The 17,410-nt window shown below is 40.1% G+C and overlaps 2 protein-coding genes across 2 annotated transcripts in view; one reads left to right on the forward strand and one right to left on the reverse strand.

Annotated features, from left to right (window-relative positions):
* Nucleotides 1-240: 240 nt before the first annotated feature.
* Nucleotides 241-4,473, forward strand: CRD1 (dicarboxylate diiron protein, putative (Crd1)). The gene is made up of 5 exons (XM_010253460.3): nucleotides 241-831; nucleotides 1,475-1,539; nucleotides 2,495-2,822; nucleotides 3,386-3,484; nucleotides 4,086-4,473. The coding sequence occupies exons 1-5, from the start codon at nucleotides 388-390 to the stop codon at nucleotides 4,347-4,349; spliced, it is 1,200 nt and encodes a 399-aa protein (XP_010251762.1). The 5' UTR covers nucleotides 241-387; the 3' UTR covers nucleotides 4,350-4,473.
* Nucleotides 4,474-7,893: 3,420 nt separating this feature from the next.
* LOC104593558 (integrator complex subunit) overlaps nucleotides 7,894-17,410 on the reverse strand; it is a 52,472-nt gene continuing 42,955 nt past the window's right edge. Inside the window, exons 10-11 of the mRNA XM_010253459.3 lie at nucleotides 8,768-8,819; nucleotides 7,894-8,645 (exon numbers count right to left, since the gene is read on the reverse strand). Of these exons, the coding sequence (XP_010251761.1) occupies nucleotides 8,133-8,645; nucleotides 8,768-8,819 (565 nt within the window). The 3' untranslated portion in view covers nucleotides 7,894-8,132. The remainder of the gene's footprint in view (nucleotides 8,646-8,767; nucleotides 8,820-17,410) is intronic.

Consider the following 17,410-nt stretch of genomic DNA (forward strand, 5'->3'; position numbering starts at 1 on the left):
AAAACAAGATCCGGGGTTAATAGTTTTCACACAAGGTTTCAAAGGAGAACAAGCTAAAAAATTGAAAAATAAGAATAAACAGTAAAATATCTACTAAGAATCTGCTGAAATCAAAGCAAGGCCATATGTTATAAGCTAGGTGTAATCTTAACCAGGAATTTGTTTCCTTGGATGAACCTGGTGAGCATCTGCTACGTGTCAAATCCTTATTAAAACTCATAGATTTCATTGGATGAGATTCAATCACTGTCAACCAACTATAAACCCACCTCTTATCCACCCCTCCTCCAAAGCCACTCTCGACAGTCCAGTCATCCCCCATAGCCACTGCCTTCTCCCTGTTCTAATTCCCTCAACCCAGAAACTCTGCTGAAATTCCGGCCAAAAATGGCTGCAGAAATGGCTCTGGTAAAACCCATCTCAAAATTTGGCGGAACCACCCCCAAGTTGAGCAGCCCAAGGCCTTATGGAATGTTCTGCGTTAAAATGTCAGCCACTGCACAGCCCGCACCAAAGTCCAAGAAAGGCAAGACAGCGATTAAGGAGACGCTCCTCACACCCAGGTTCTACACCACAGACTTTGATGAAATGGAGAGACTTTTTAACACTGAGATCAACAGGAAACTGAACCAGAGCGACTTTGAAGCGCTGCTCCAAGAGTTCAAGACTGATTACAACCAGACCCATTTCGTCAGGAACAAGGAATTCAAGGAGGCTGCTGATAACATGCAAGGCCCTCTGCGACAGATTTTCGTTGAGTTTCTGGAGAGGTCCTGCACTGCTGAATTCTCTGGTTTTCTGCTGTACAAGGAGCTCGGAAGGAGGCTAAAGGTAAGCTGTTGATTCACCTATCCATTGATACAGTCAATTTCCCCAACTGGGTTTGAGTTCTTTGAGTTGTTTCCATTAAATTCCTGGGAACAAATTCAATTTTTTAAGAAAACTATCTTCTTTTATACTTTCTTTATTTGATGGTAGCACAATGTGGACTTGCTGAAATTTCCTAGAGACAAAATAAAATTCCAAGTTGAAATTTTAGTTTAGACCAATAATGTTCCAATACATAATAAAGAAGGAAGCTATAGTTGGGTTATTTTGTTGTTTGAAACCCTCTTTTTGTTTATTTTTTATTTAAGTTGGGTTATCTTTTAACTATTTAAATTACTACTGTCATGGCCAATCCAGGATTATTCTATGGTTTCCAAAGAAAAAAACAAAGAATGCTTTGTTGTTGATGTTATGGCTCAGTTTGGGAAGAGTGCAAATACAAATATGTACAATGCAAAACCTTGTATACGTTAGTTCTAAATATCTTGTATTTGCACCTTACATATTTGTATCTGTACTCTTCCCAAACTGAGCCTATAGAAAGGGTTGAGATTCAATGTCTCTTTTTCAACCTTCTCTTGTGATAATAATACTATGATTCATATTTATCTTTGATGTTGCTTACTGTTTTATGCTAATGTTACAGAAAACAAATCCAGTTGTGGCAGAAATTTTTGCACTTATGTCCAGGGATGAAGCCAGACATGCTGGGTATGCAAACTTTGTTACTTTTTTATTTATAAGGGCTGTAGTTCTAGTTATTCTCATTGTTTCATGCCATCAAGACAATGAAATTGCTTGCACATATATTTGAGGAAGCACCTCTGCGTTCAAGTGAATAGAAGAATTTAGGGATCAAGACTCTGAGGCTAACTTGAGCTCATTGTGAATGATTATTCTGGATTCAAATCTAAATCAGACACAAACTCAAAGCATATAACCAGAACCAAGCATGCATTCAATATAAAAAACACAGGAATGCATGAATACAAGGGTGAGAGAAAAGGGAAAAAAAGGACTTTCGAGCTTTAGGAAGGCCAAACCCACTTTTAAATCAGGCTGGAATGACTCAACCAATCTTTGTGTATGGTCAGAACTAGAGGTGTCCACGGTTAAGTATATATTTATATAATATATAGAAAATATGTAACATATATTAAAAATATATATATAAAATATACATATAAATATATATACCAGTCGGTTCAGTTAACCGCTGGTTCTTTTGTAGGTTAACTGAAAACCGAACCGGTCTTTCGGTTTTTCATAAATTCCAAACCTAAACCAAACCGATCAGTTCGGTTAACCGCATTTTGCGGTTCGGTTTTTCATGGACACCCCTAGTCAGAACCCACCATCCCTTATATGGTCTTGCCAGGGGAATTCCCATTAATAGGCATCAAGGAAGTCAGATCATCTTAATGATCCTATTCACACTTCACAACTAAAACAAACCATTCATGAAAGAAACCTGATCAGATAGCAATGCTTATTTGATGGTAAAGATCCCTAGCCATGTGATAATTATGGCCCATATCACCAAGCACAAGAATGTGCACCATTTTAGATATATAGTACGCTGATCAGTATAACTATTTTGTGGCAGATAACGAAGTATAGATCCATTTAAGTCTCACTGTTCTTTTTTTCCATGTTTAAATTACAGGTTTTTGAACAAGGGCCTAGCTGATTTCAATTTGGCATTGGACTTGGGTTTCCTTACAAAGGCTAGAAAATACACATTCTTCAAACCAAAATTCATTTTCTATGCCACATACTTATCTGAGAAAATTGGGTATTGGAGGTACATAACCATATACAGGCATCTCAAGGCCAACCCTGAATTCCAAGTTTATCCAATTTTCAAATACTTTGAGAACTGGTGCCAAGATGAGAACAGGCATGGGGACTTCTTTTCTGCATTGTTAAAGGCACAGCCACAATTCCTCAATGACTGGAAAGCAAAGTTGTGGGCCCGATTCTTTTGTCTATCGGTAATTCCTTTGTCTAAATTTGTTTTTTCATCTTTTAAAAAAAATCACTACAAATGGTTTGATTAATAAACCATCCTGGTAACTTGGTAAGGACCAAAACTAGTTAGTCGGTTGAAAATTATGCCCTTGTGGTTGCAAGTTGCAACCTAGTGCCCCAACACTTGATTAATAAATCTTCCATTTTCATGCTCTTAGCTTCCTATGGTAGTCTCTTTATTGTTTTTCTTGTTTGATTTTTGCCTTTAAACAATGGAATTGGATATCAAAATTTTGCATAATCTATCCTTGCTTCCCAAGTGTAGCCATAGTAATTTCATCTGGACCAATTTGGTGGTCTTCCAGGGATGGGGAGGTCATCCAGTTCTGGAACTAATTGAATGACTGCAACCTTGTGACATGAGGAAGAAGATATGCTAGCATATAACAAATGCAAAGAGTTTTCTTTTATCTTTTCCCTTTTTTGTTGTTTCCTTTTCCTTAAGTTCTCAATAATTAAAATATTGTTATCCTCTTCACCCACACCTGTTCTGAGATGCATCACAAGTTTCAACTTCATCCTGCAGGTATATGTGACAATGTACCTTAACGACTGCCAGCGAACAACTTTTTATGAGGGAATTGGACTCAACACCAAAGAATTTGACATGCATGTCATTATTGAGGTATCCTGAATTTCAGATTTGTATGTTACACTGTTCCACAAGAACATGATTACTACATTACCTTAATATACATAGAAGTTCATTGGTACATGAGTTTTCATCTCTATATATACAGAAACATACAGACATAAATATATGTATTCATTCAAATGAACATTTGTACATTATTAGACCCTGTATCTTTTCTTCTTTTCTAGAAATTTAGAAACTTCTTTTTAGCTGAAAAGAGTTTACTGCTAATCACCAGATAAGATTATTCGCCCAAGTCGAGTATTGGTTTTATTTTAAATTTGTTTGGTGAGAAAAAAAATCCCACTTATTTGCATATAGAAAACGCTTATGGTCTAATATCTGCTCATATCAGTTTAATGTCTGATACATGGGCCATTGGGTCACATGATATGAAATAAGAGAAAAAAAAAAAGAAACACAGATGGTGCATGTGCCTATTCATTTGCCTTGCCATTCTATTGCTCTACCTGGTTTTTCTGTTTGTGTTCCTTTTCTGAATTTAAAAACATCCACCAGCACATTTTATTTGCCTTTGTTGGATATGTTCTGATGATTTGGTTGGATATTTTGTGATTCAATTTTTTTTCAGACAAACCGCACAACTGCTAGGATTTTCCCAGCAGTTCTGGATGTTGAGAACCCAGAGTTCAAGCGGAAGCTGGACAGGATGGTGGAAATCAACAAGAAGCTGAGTGCTGTTGCAGAGAGTCAAGACATACCTTTTGTGAAAAACTTAAAGAGGATTCCACTCATTGCAGCATTGGCCTCTGAGCTCTTGGCTGCATATCTCATGCCCCCAATTGAGTCTGGATCAGTGGATTTTGCAGACTTTGAGCCACAACTTGTTTACTGATTCTTTTGAAGCACCTATTTCATGCTTTCTGATTGTGTGCTTACTGCTGTTAACTGTTGTTGTATGGCTCGTGTACCAAACTGAGGAAAATTTAATTTATTGATGAAAGCCCTTTTTCTTGTAACACTGAGTACTTTCCACAGAAACTAGGTTTCCTTTCCCTTTGTTCATGGTGTCTGTGTTTTCTATTTTTGTTTTTATTTATAAATTCTTGGTCAGCAAACAAGACTGAAGAACAAAAAGATGGTAGAAGTTTTACAGGATGATGCCACCTTTTGGGACTGCCATGGATGCATGTACATAAATCATTCTTTTTCAACTCAATAAAGTCAACTGTTAACTATCAAAGAAAACATATATATCAGAGGAAACATAAAAGATACCAGAGGGCACAGACCTATGTATAAACTATGCCAAGTTCAGAGTGGAGTGTTGTCTATGTATACAATATGAACCTATGAACCTTCTCATGCATGATTTTATTCTATTTTATGAATCAGTCTTTTTGCTGCTCTGCATTCATAGTAGAAGATGTATTTTCAAAATTATTTAAAAAATCCAGAAGATGAACTACTGACATTTATACTGTAACTAAAAATAGAAGAAACCATTATTCAGGAAATGAATCACAACATAAAGACTGAGATATGATGCTTCCATCCTATGTTTTTGCACCCTTTGTTTACAATTAGCAAATTGTCCTTTCTGGGATTTAAAGGGCTCTATGGCCATAGAGCTCGTGATGCTAAGAATGCTCTTCAATGTCAAAGTTTTGCATCCTTCAAATGTAATATGAAAGCCTACTTTATGAGAAGTTAGATCCAACATATCCTGCTATTACTAAATCTGAATATTCTATACGTATTAGTTATTAACATATAAAGTGAGCATGCAAAGAGATCCTTGTATCCCACCATCCCTTGTCTCTTGTTCCAGCAAGAGTTAGATTTCAGAGAGAATGCATCTGCAACAACTGGTGGTAGTAAAATCTTTTGACTTTCCAATAATAAATGGATATGTTGGTCAAAAAGCAGATCACCTGATGTCTTGAATATTAAACAAATGGGAATCGTGCCAGTATTTTATTGGGTGGTAATGAATTCATAATATTTTCTGGAATGGTGGTTGCAGCAAATCTGAGCTTGGTCCCATAAGATTATAGGAAAATTACCAAAAGGATTGATATGAATTCCTTATGCCAACTATAAGGATAAAAGTAAGAAACTATTTGTCCTAACTTTTCTTATTTCCGAAGTTAATACCCCACTAAAAAATGGTGTTTTACAACATTTTGAAATTGTCACGTTAGCCAAAATAATTGAAGCATGTTCTTAAACTGTATGTCTCGAGAAGTTGAAAACAAGTTCGTTTTGTTTTTTGAAAAAAAAAACATTTACTTTTTGAAACCATCAAAATGAATGATTTCAAAGGGATTTTAAATTTTGGAATAAAGATATTATATGATTCATGAAACATGACAACAGATCACCGGACGAAGACATGTTTCTCAAACCACAAGGTAGTTTTGAAAACAAAGAGAAAAGACACGTTACATGCTTTGTTTTAAGGACAATTTGGTTTCAAACCAGATGGTTTTAATTCGATTTTGAAACACACGACAAGAAAAACAATGAACATTGAAGAGGACCCCCCAAGTTTTCAACTTAGCACAAACGTTATTTTGTGTTACTTCAATGCTTCACTAGTTTAAAGAATAAATAATTAAAATGAATATTTCGTTATATTCTTTCTTCTTATATTACCAAAGAAACTTCCCATTTTACAATCTGCAAATATGGGATACGATTCTCCATTTTCTAAAATCTTAAACCTGGATAAAGAGCTGTCAGCGGGTGAGGTCTACCGGACAGGACCAATCCAACATAACTGGTTATGTCAGTTCTGGTTCATTCACCATTAATAGTGAATAACATATAAAGGTCTTTTATGTTTTCTTGTAAATTTTGTCATATTTTACCTATAGAGGGTAAGCTTCATAATTAAAAGGGAAAATTCCACTTTAGTACCCTTAACTTTGGGGGTAGTGTCAAGTTAGAATCCAAACTTTCAAAGGTGTCACTGTAGTACCTAAACTTTCAAAAAGTGTCAAGTTGATCCCTACCATTAATCGACTGTTAGTTATCTGTTAAAAATGTCAAAACTACCCATCAAAAAAGAAAATGTTCATTGCCTTTACCTTGAGACTGAACCAGTTATCTTCAAAGAAAAGAGAGAAAAAACATGAAATATGACAGAGGGAAACAAGAACTGAAATATGATAGAGAGAAAAAACATGAAATATGAAATATGCGTTTCAGATCTAAATGACTTCATTAGTCTAGAATATCAAACACCTCAACCGGTTCAATCTCAAGGTAGAAGAGAATGAACCGTGTCTTCTTTTGAAGGGTAATTTTGACATTTTCAACAAATAACTGATGGTCAGTTAACAGCAAGGTTCAAAGTATCGACACGTATCAGCCCGTAACGGCCAATACATATCGTTCTAGATCCCCTCCGATATTCCCTTACAGTGGGTGTATCGGAGGTCTGACCAGTTCAAGGGGTAGAGGAGACCTAAACCGGCCCCCCTTAACCAATTGTAAAAAAAAAATAAAAAAAAAAGGCTTGAAAATGTGTATCGATTCACCCGATACGCCCCTATCGACATATCAGGCGTATTGATATTTTAAACCTTGGACTTAATGGTAAGGACCAACTTGACACTATTTTGAAAGTTAAGTACTGCAGTGATTCATTTGGAAGTTCAGTTACTAACTTAACACTACCCCCAAAGTTCAGGGTACTAAAAAACACTTGTTTTACATATATACTATTTTAAGTTGTTATCATAGTAATTATAGATATCAAGTATAATCGGATCTGACTAGTTAGACCTAATTATCCCAAATTTGGGTCTATCATAGAACCCATTATTAATTGGTTTGCAACTGGTATGATATGAAGTGAACAATACTTCATATGACAAGTGATTGATGGCCTCTAACTTCATGTGACCGGTGTAATAACGGCGAAGGGGATTGTATGGTCACAAGTTTACTTCACTTCATGGGACCCGATGTCATAAGAGGAATCATGCCAATAAGGGGGTTGTATGGTAAAAAGTTCATTTCATATAGGGTAAAATATAAAGACTTCCCCTGATGTTTCAGACAATCATAAAACCTCTCTTCCTTCAATATCCCAGTAATGAAAACTTGGAATTTACAAAAAAAAAAAAAAAGCAATTTAGTTAAAATCAAGAACTAAATAGTTCCCCAAAATATGTGTTCCCATTATGTCCTCCTTTGGCCAATTTGTCCCCAAGCTGATTTGCTTTATTGTATGAATGAGATTATTTTAAGTGCAGTTCAGCATCCAATGCTATGTCCTTGCAATAGGGGGGCGGGGGTCAGTTCATTCTCATAGCATGTCTAGTGTTTTCAACATATTAGCATTTGCCAAAACAAAACTGGTACTAAGTGTCCTCATAGCATCTTTCCACAAGGAGGCATGGTTTGGAAGGAGTATAAATGCAAATATATAAAGTGTAAAACCTTATATTTTGTATTATTGTGTATGTATTTGTATTGTACATATTTGTATTTGTACTCTTTTCAAACTGAGCCCAAGGAAAAATAAGTAATCGGGCTTATCTCTTACTCCGATAACTGTGACTGCTCCCTGATATGAAGCTCGAGACTTTTTCAGACCAAAAAACTGTCATAACATTAGATGGTAGGAGATTGCCAAGAATGGACATAAAAAAGACCCAACGTTCTTCTAAATAGCATCCAAAACACTGCAAATGGTTTGAAAGATGATGGAGGCTAAAGTCTCGTCAACTGCACTGACTACAGTAAGTGTTCCAGTGGTTTCTATCAAAGCCTTTTTGGGCTCATAGATGCGTAGAAAGCAACTATTATGTTCTCCCATTCCATCATTGTCTATAGACCCGTTGATGCCTTTCTCTCTTAGAGCTAACAGTAGGAGAGTCAGGTCAAGGGAACCCCATTGCAACAGCAGTCGGCTCTGTGAATGATTAACAGGCTCGTTTTCAGATATCAGCAAGTGTCGTCCATGATGTACATGGTACTTTCCTTTAAGCCTCGCAATGGCAGCATTTTCCTGCTTTATTCTTCTTGGCTGTAGCTGGAACACCAAGTCTGTTGCCAAATCAACTTCAAACTCATCCCTAGACCTTGGTACACATATTGTTTCATTCTCAGAATAGCCAAAATATACAGATGAACCCGTATGTGAAGTGATCATGTGTGCCATCAAGTCCTCTGGGAACTGTGTTGAGCATCAGGAAAAAAATGAAAATATTAAATGGCAAAGTTATAATTAGAAGAATTGCATTCTCATCTAGTTCTTCCATAAAAGCTAATGACATGTCCGAAGTTAGATTTCACTACCAGGATAAGCTTTGGCCGTAATATCTCCAGCAAAGGTTGAATTTTCTGCATCCTACAAACAAAACAGAATTGCTTTAAAATTCATGAAGTCAAACAGAAGTACACACTGATTTTAGACAGCTGTGGCTACAAAACTTCCAGCAAGGTTATGTCAGATATGGTAGCTGAATTCAAAATTTAAAAGATTTACATTTGTTAGATAATCATGTGGAAGGGAAAGTCCCTTCACCCAAAGTTGTTTTATTTTTTTGGAGAAAGGTAAAATTTTATTCATGGAACACCTGATAAAACAGATTACAACCAAAGCCCCCAAGACAAGGAGCCAAACACACTAAACCACCTACAGTACATCATAACTCGAGAAAGTCCCTGGATCTCAACTGAGAACAGAGAGAAGTTTGAAGGCCCTTAGCCACAGCCACCCAGGAAATGAGATTGCCGAAAGCAAAGGCAATCAAGCAATCTATATTAGAAGCCTTGTTTTGAAAGATTCTTCTGTTTCTTTCAATCCAGACTGTGCATAAAATGGCTGCAGGCAGGACAATCCAAATGCACCTCGCCAACTTTGAACTACCCTTAAGCTCCCAACTCCATAGCATATCCAAAACAAAACATACCATACACCATAGAAGCCACAATCCCGACAGAAAGTGATTCCAGATTGCAGCTGTAACAGAACAGTGAATGAACAGATGCTTGCTGTCCTCAGCCACTTGGCCACATAGAACACACAGCAGGTCCTGAATCTGCACACCCCTCCTAACCAGGGAATCTTTGGTACGACATCTATCAGAACCGCTGCCCAAACCAAAGCATTCACTTTTGAGGGCACTGAAGGGTTCCAAAATTTCTCAGCTGGAACTTTTGGTTGAATTGCTCCGTTCAGAGCCCCACCAAAAGAACTAACAGAGAAAATACCATACACACTATACTTCCAACTCCAAGAGTCCTCATACGACAAGTCTATGAACTGCTTGTCATAGTTGTCAAGGCGACGCCTAGGCAACAAGGCGTCCGCCTAATCGCCTAGCAGTTTTCTACTTCCTACTATAAAATATTTATTTATTCATTCCTTTTTGAGATTATAATCATAAAATAGACATTATTAAACTAAAATAATCATTTTGTGTGTTTATATACTAATTTCTTTTTATTATTTTCTTATTTATTAGGGTTTAATCAACACAAACATTGCTAAATGCTGTATTGAACCCTCAAAGACTTAGAAACCTGAACCAATAAGGAAGAACTAAAAATTTTATCTAATCAGCACATTTCCTCTTCCATATATTCTTCTTCTACAACTACTACCAATACTTTTTATTTTCTTCTTTTCCATATATTCCTTCTTCCTTTTCTTCTCATGAATATGTTGATTTTCTATACTTTAATATGAAATTTATACTTATGAAAATCATGAATAATTATTAAAGAAATATGGTTATGGTACCTAGGGAACTACCCTAGGATCTATGCTTTTAACATAAAAAATCCATCGCCTAGGCGACTAGGCGACAAGGTGCCCCCCAATCGCCTAGCCTCGCCTTGGTGCCTTGAAAACTATGCTGCTTGTACAGCAACCCCAAGAGATCTGCAACCTTCTCAATTTCCCAGTCCTGAAATGACCTTCTAAATGCATGGCTCCAAGTAATAGTACCCCCACTCACTTCAAACTGACTAGCCACCGAACCATTCTGATTTTCTGCAATATAAAACAGCTGAGGGAAAACTTCAGCAAGAGGTCTACTGTCACACCAAGTATCCTTCCAGAACTACAGCCTATTCCCATTCCCCACCTCTGGAGTCAATCCACTGCTAATCCAAGGAAGAACTTCCATGACTTTCTAATATAGGGAGCAACTTAATGAGTTCAACTGATTAGTGGTTAATCAGTCCCCCCTGTCAGTATCACATTTTGCCGCAATTAAACAACTTTAGCTTCCTGTTCCCAAAAGAGCTTTTATTAAACAACTTTAGCTTCCTGATCCCTAAAGCCCCTTTCTCCTTAGGACCACATACCTGATCCCAGTTAACCAGATGTAATTTCTTTTCCTCCTCCCAACCCCTCCAAAGGAAGCCTCTCTGGATTTTCTCAATTCTGAGCTACTTTGACTGGAATTGGAAATAAAGATAGAAAATAGGAAGGAAGATTAGAGAGAGAGCTTTTTAATAATGTGATTCTGCCCCCCAATGGCAGATATTTGGATTTCCAAGAAGTAAGCTTCCTCTCCACTCTCTACCACTGGATCCAACACCATCGCAGAGATACATTTAGCTCCAAGAGGGAGGCCAAGATAGGAAATAGGCAAACATCCAATCTAACCAGGTAAAACTTCTGTGAACTCTTCAAGATTCACCACCTTTCCCACAGGAATCAGTCTGCTCTTAGTCCAATTGACTCTCAAACCCGAGACCACTTCAAATCAACTGAGCACCCCTAAGAGAATCTCCAGATGATCAACTTCCGCATCAATGAAGCAAAGAGTATGTTAGGTGCTGCCTAACTCAGGGTTCGTAGAGTGAACCAAGCTCATGAGGGAAGATGAACTGAAGGCAAACAGAGAGAGGGGAAGAAAAGGGGATTCAGAGGGAGAGAGAGATCTGTTCAGATGGAATTCCGTGCCTCTTTATTTCTTCTTCGGGTTTTTATAGACAGGTAAGTTGTTTACAGTTGCAGTCTGTTACAAGATGGTTACAGCTTGTTGTAGGACTGTTATTCTGTTCTAACAGTCAGCCACTTGGACTACATTCTTGCTGATGTGGCTTCTCCCTTTTTTTGTAAACTTGGTAGGCAGGCTGGCTATTCCCATGCACAGGCATTGGTTTGCCGCAGCTCTTGGTCTTATCAATACCCCCCTGGTTAAGCTGGACCTTGCCCTCAAGGTCAATATGGGGGAACTGGTGTTGCAGTTGTAGATAGGGTTCCCATGTGACATCCTCTTCTGGTAGTTGTGACCACACAACTAAGGATTCCGAAACAATGTGGGAGCCTTTTTTGACCCATCTGAAATTAGTGATACACACCGGCTCTGTTTCTAGGTTCATATCACTTGAGAATTTTGGAAGATGTGGTTGAGTTATAGCCTCTGGTTTCAGGCATTTTTTGAGAACTGAGACATGGAAGACTGGGTGCACTCTTGAATCTGGTGGGAGATCCAATCTGTATGCAAGAGGTCCAATTTTCTCCAAGATCTTGAAGGGTCCAAAGTAGCGAGGTGCCAGTTTGTTCCATCTCTGTTTTTGTACAGAAAGCAACTTGTAGGGAAGAAATTTCAAGTAAACCATATCTCCAACTTGATAGTGTGCTTCCCTATGGTGTTTATCATATGATTGTTTCATCGATTGTTGGGCCCGGAGTAGGTTCTGTTTAAGTTCCTGTAGAATGCTGTCTCGATTTAGCAGGTGTTCTACTGCTGTGGAGCCCCTTTCATAGGGAATCAGTGCAGGTGATCACGACCATAAAATGCCCTAAAAGGGCTCTTCCCAGCCGATATTAGATAAGTAGTGTTGTACCACCATTCAGCCCAATGCAGCCAGCTGAACCATTGTCTCGGCTTTGTTCCAGTGAAACATCGTAGATATGTTTCTAAGCAACGATTGACCACCTCCGTTTGCCCATCTGACTGTGGATGGTAGCTTGTGGATTTGCTGAGCTGTACACCTTGGAGGCGAAAAAGTTCTTTCCAAAAGAGGCTGATGAAGTGGCTACTGTAACTGCAGTAAATGGATGTGACAGTGCTAAGAAGTGGCTGTATTTTGTAAGGCGATCAACCACTACTAATATAACTGATTTACCGGCAGAGGTCAGTAGGCCTGTTATAAAATCCATAGAGATATCTTCCCAAACTTGGTTGGGTATGGGTAATGATTTTAGCAGGCCAGCTGGGGATTGGGCCTCATACTTGCATTGTTGACATACCTGGCATGTAGATATGTATTTCCTTACGAATTTTTACCCTTCCAATAAAATTGGGATGACACTCTCTTATATGTGCGTAGGGCTCCTGAGTGTCCACCCATCGGTGTCACATGGAAGTAGTTTATGAGTTGGTCCAAAAGTGCTGAGTCCGCTGGTAACACCATTCTCCCTTTATAGTACAGCACTGACCCTTGGATAGAATACCACGGTTTGTCCCCTGTTTGTTGCAACAACTGTGTCTTTATTGCTTGGAGTTCCTTATCACTGTCGGCTGCCTCCCTTAGTTGGTCCCATAGTGCTGTCGTGGGTTGTTGGAACACCTGCAATTGGAGTATGCTCCCCACTCCATGTTTGGGTTGACGTGACAATGCATCCACAACCCTATTTGTTGCTCCCGGTTTGTATTCGATAGTGTAATCAAAGCCCATTAACTTTGAGACCCACCGCTGCTGATCAGGAGAAAGGACCCGTTTTTCCAATAGGAATTTCAGACTTTGGTGATCAGTCTTAATTACAAACTTACGGCCTAGCAGGTAGGAGCGCCAATGCTGAACTGCTAATACAACTGCCATCAATTCCCGATTGTAGACTGAAGAGTGGTTTTGTGTGATGGATGATGCCTTACTGAAGAAGGCAAGGGGCTGACCATCTTGCATCAGCACTGCTCCCACGCCCAGTCCCGATGCATCGCACTCAACCACAAATGGTTTGTTGAAATCCGGTAAGACTAGAGCTGGTGGGGATGTGGGGACGACACCGCTGCTCTTAAGGCTTCAAATGCTACTTGGGCTTTGCTGTCCCAGCTGAATGAGTCCTTCTTTAGAAGGGCTGTCAGTGGAGCTGCAATTATCCCATAGCTTTTAATGAAGCGTCGGTAGTACGCTGTGAGTCCTAGGAATGCCTGGAGTTCCTTGGTGTTACATGGTGTTGGCCACTGTTGGACAGCAGCTATCTTGTTTGGATCTGCTGAGACCCTTCCGTCTTCCACCACATGGCCCAAATAATGTACACGGCCCTGCCCAAAGGCGCACTTCGATTCTTTGTCATACAGTTGATTTTGTAACAGAATGTCTAGGGTGATCTGCAAATCAACTAAATGTTGGGCCCATGTGGGGGTGTACACCAAAATGTCATAAAAAAAAAGACTAATATGAAACAACGTAAATGTGGCCTGAAAAGACCTGTTCATGGGTCGGGTGGCCCGACGGGCCGGCCCGGCCCGACCCGACCCTCGGACGGGCTTGAACATGCTTATAGGCCTGCGGGCTTAAATTCGGGCCAAAAAGCCCGGCCCGCAATAAATTCGAGCCGGGCTCGGGTTTTGTCAAAATAGCCCGGCCCGACCTAATATTAAACTTTAAAATAGTTATGTGATTATGTCCATTTGAATAAATTTTTTGATTTAAGAATGTAAATTTGTGTTCTAAAATATAAAAGAAAGGGAAAAATACCATCTTGTAGGCCCATTGTTCATTTAAATAGAAAAAAAATACTATCTAAATTTTTAATTCTAATTTGAATAGGGAAAATTGTTTTTCTTTCAATTAGGTCGGGCTTCGGGCTTCGGGCTCGGGCTCAGGTTTTGGGCTTTTTACCAGGGCCAGGCTCGGGCCCAAGTTATAGGCTCGTTGGTCGGGCTGGGCTCGGGCTCGGGCCTAGTATATTTTCATTAGTGACAAGTGAAAGCCCGGCCCGAGCCCGGCCCGGCCCGGCCGATGAATAGGTCTAGAACTGAACAAGTCGTTCATTAAGGCTTGGAAGGTAGCTGGGGCAATTGTAAGGCCAAATGGCATAACCCAGAACTCATAGTGGCCATCATGAGTCCGGAAGGCCATTTTTGGAACGTCACTTTCATGGACTCTAATATGATGGTATCCAACCCATAAATCCAAATTTGAAAAAAATTTTGCAGTCTTGAGTTCATCCAATAGCTCATCTATTATGGGAATTGGAAAGCGGTCCTTAACCGTAATATTATTTAAGTGCCCTATAATCCACACAAAATCGCCATGTCCCATCTTTCTTTTTGACAAGAACGGGTGAAGAAAATGGGTTGTGGCTGGGTTGAATAAAATTTTTATCCAACAGTTCTTGAACCTGCCTTTCAATTTCTTGTTTTTAAAAATAAGGGTAATAGTAGGGCCTTACATTGGTAGGGGCGCATCCGGCAATAGTGGGATTCTGTGGTCATGATCCTTTGTTGGAGGTAGGTCCGTTGGCTCCTTGAAAACTGCAGCATATTGCTGGAGGATGTTGTGGAGCTGCTGTTTGTATTCAGCTTGAGTTGTTGTATCCTGGGCCTGAGATAGCATTGGGCCTATCTGATTTGATCCCCAGATAATGAGCTGATTTGGGTCTCGTGCTTCTTTCAACATGGCTCCCAAGCTTATTAGGCTGGCTCGGCTAGCTAAGTGGCCTAGCAAATGTACTCTTGTCCCTTCTATCATGAAATCCATGACAAACGGGCCCAGTCGCATAGAACAGGCCCAAGTTGCTGCAACCAACCATTGAATTCCCAATACAATGTTGGCCCCACTTAACTCTAGTGGATACAAATCAACCTGAAATTGTTGATCTTGGATGCGTAACCCAATGCCTGTGCAAATTCCATGCGTAACCCAATGCCTGTGGGCTGAACTGGCAATCCTAATCGTCTGACTAGCACAACGGTTACAAAGTTTAGAGTGCTACCAATGTCGATTAGGATAGACACCTGGTGACCCCGAACTAAACTCGTCACCCACATGGTTTGGGGTGATGAGAACCCTGCTAAGGCCTGTAGCGATATTTCTGGTTGTATGGCCTCGACCCAGTGTTCTTCAGTTGACAATCCTTCTTCCGGTTGCTGATCCTCCTCTTTCTCCTCAGTCTGTAACAGGAAGGCTAGTTGAGTTTTGCATCTATGACCGGGGACAAACTTTTCTTCGTAGTTGTTGTTGAGACCTTTGTCTCGACGATTTTGCATTTCTGCTCACGTTAATTTCTTGAATGGAATTGCGGGACTCGGGCCTAAGTTACCTGGTGGTTTGCCTAATATGTTGTTGTCTTCACCGAACCCCATCCCTTCCGGTCTTGGTGCAGGAAATGATTTGTTCATTTGCTGCCAGGGCCTGTTTAGACGTCGAGCTCGAGCTATCTTTTCTTCTTGGGTGCGGGCTAGGGCTTTTGCGGCCATTACCGTTGTTGGGTGCATCGCCTTGACCTCCAACCGGATCTCTTCCTTGAGTCCTCCCACAAAAGCTTCGACCAAAGCCTTCTCCAACCACCCTTGGACTCTCAACGATAGACGTTCAAACTCCAATTGGTAGTCACAAACACTTCCTACTTGTTTTATCTTCACAAGACTCTCGTCAAAATCTTCATAACCAGAAGCCCCGAATCGGACGCACAGAGCATCCGTGAAGTTGAGCCATGAAATACGGGGGTGTCCTCGGCGGTACCATTGATACCAGAGGATGGCATCTCCATCTAAATGCATTGCTGCCAATGCCACCCTGTCTGGTCCGGATGTCTCGTTATATTCAAAAAATCTTTCTACCCTGTATATCCATGGGATGGGGTCTCCGCCTGAGAAAACTGGGAAGCTAAGTTTGGTGTTTCTCTCCAGGGTGGAGCTGCTTCTTCGATTGCTTCCTTGGCTAACTCAATCTTGGTTAATTTCCCTGTCTTCAGCCGGCGGACTTTGCTCCAATCTTTGCAAGATTACTGTTAAAGTATCCTTGAGACCTTGCATCTCGCCTGAAACTCGGTGGAGCTCGACTTCCGCCTGATCAACTCGGCCCTCCATTGCTGTAGATCGCATATTGGTCATGCTCTGATACCAATCTGTTAGGTGCTGCCTAACTCAGGGTTCATAGAGTGAACCAAGCTCATGAGGGAAGAGGAACTGAAGGGAAACAGAGAGAGGGGAAGAAAAGGGGATTCAGAGGGAGAGAGAGAAAGAGAGAGAGAGAGAGAGATTTGTTCAGATGGAATTTTGTGCCTCTTTATTTCTTCTTCGGATTTTTGTAGACAGGTCAGTTGTTTACAGTTGCAGTCTGTTACAAGATGGTTACAACTTGTTGTAGGACTGTTATTCTGTTCTAACAGTCAGCCACTTGGACTACATTCTTGCTAACGTGCTTCTCCCTTTTTTTTGTAAACTTGGTAGGTAGGCTGGCTACTCCCATGCACAGGCATTGGTTTCCGCAGGTCTTGGCCTTATCAGAGTATCATCAGCAAATTGAAGGAGCTCACATTTTCCCCACCCAGAGAGACCTCAAAACCTTTCCATAGACCCCCCCATCCCCCACTTTCTGCACAAATAGAGTTGGAACTCCCATTACGCAAAAAAAACAAAAGTGGGGAGAGAGGATCCCCTTGTCTCAAACCTCTAGAACTTTTGAAGAAGCCCGTAGATTGCCCATTAATCCAATTGCTCCATTTCTGCCCGAAGTTCATTTTCTTCAGCACAAAGTCCAAACACTTCCAGTTTACATGATCATACGGCTTTTCCAAATCCAACTTACATAGCAGCCTTGGTTTATCTTCTCATATTCTTGAGTCAATCAGCTCATTTGCCACCAACATGCTCTCCAACATATGTCTACCCGGCAAAAAAGTGAACTGATTCTTCTCAATTGATCACACTGAGGAGCCATCGACCTTAGGTATAAGGGAAATGAAGGTGCTGTTCAAACTTCTAACCAAAGAGCCATTTTGGTGAAAGTCATGGAACACCTTCA

This window comes from Nelumbo nucifera, chromosome 7 (genome assembly GCF_055504915.1).
Source record: "Nelumbo nucifera cultivar China Antique chromosome 7, China Antique-T2T, whole genome shotgun sequence".
Taxonomy (NCBI): Eukaryota; Viridiplantae; Streptophyta; class Magnoliopsida; order Proteales; family Nelumbonaceae; genus Nelumbo; species Nelumbo nucifera.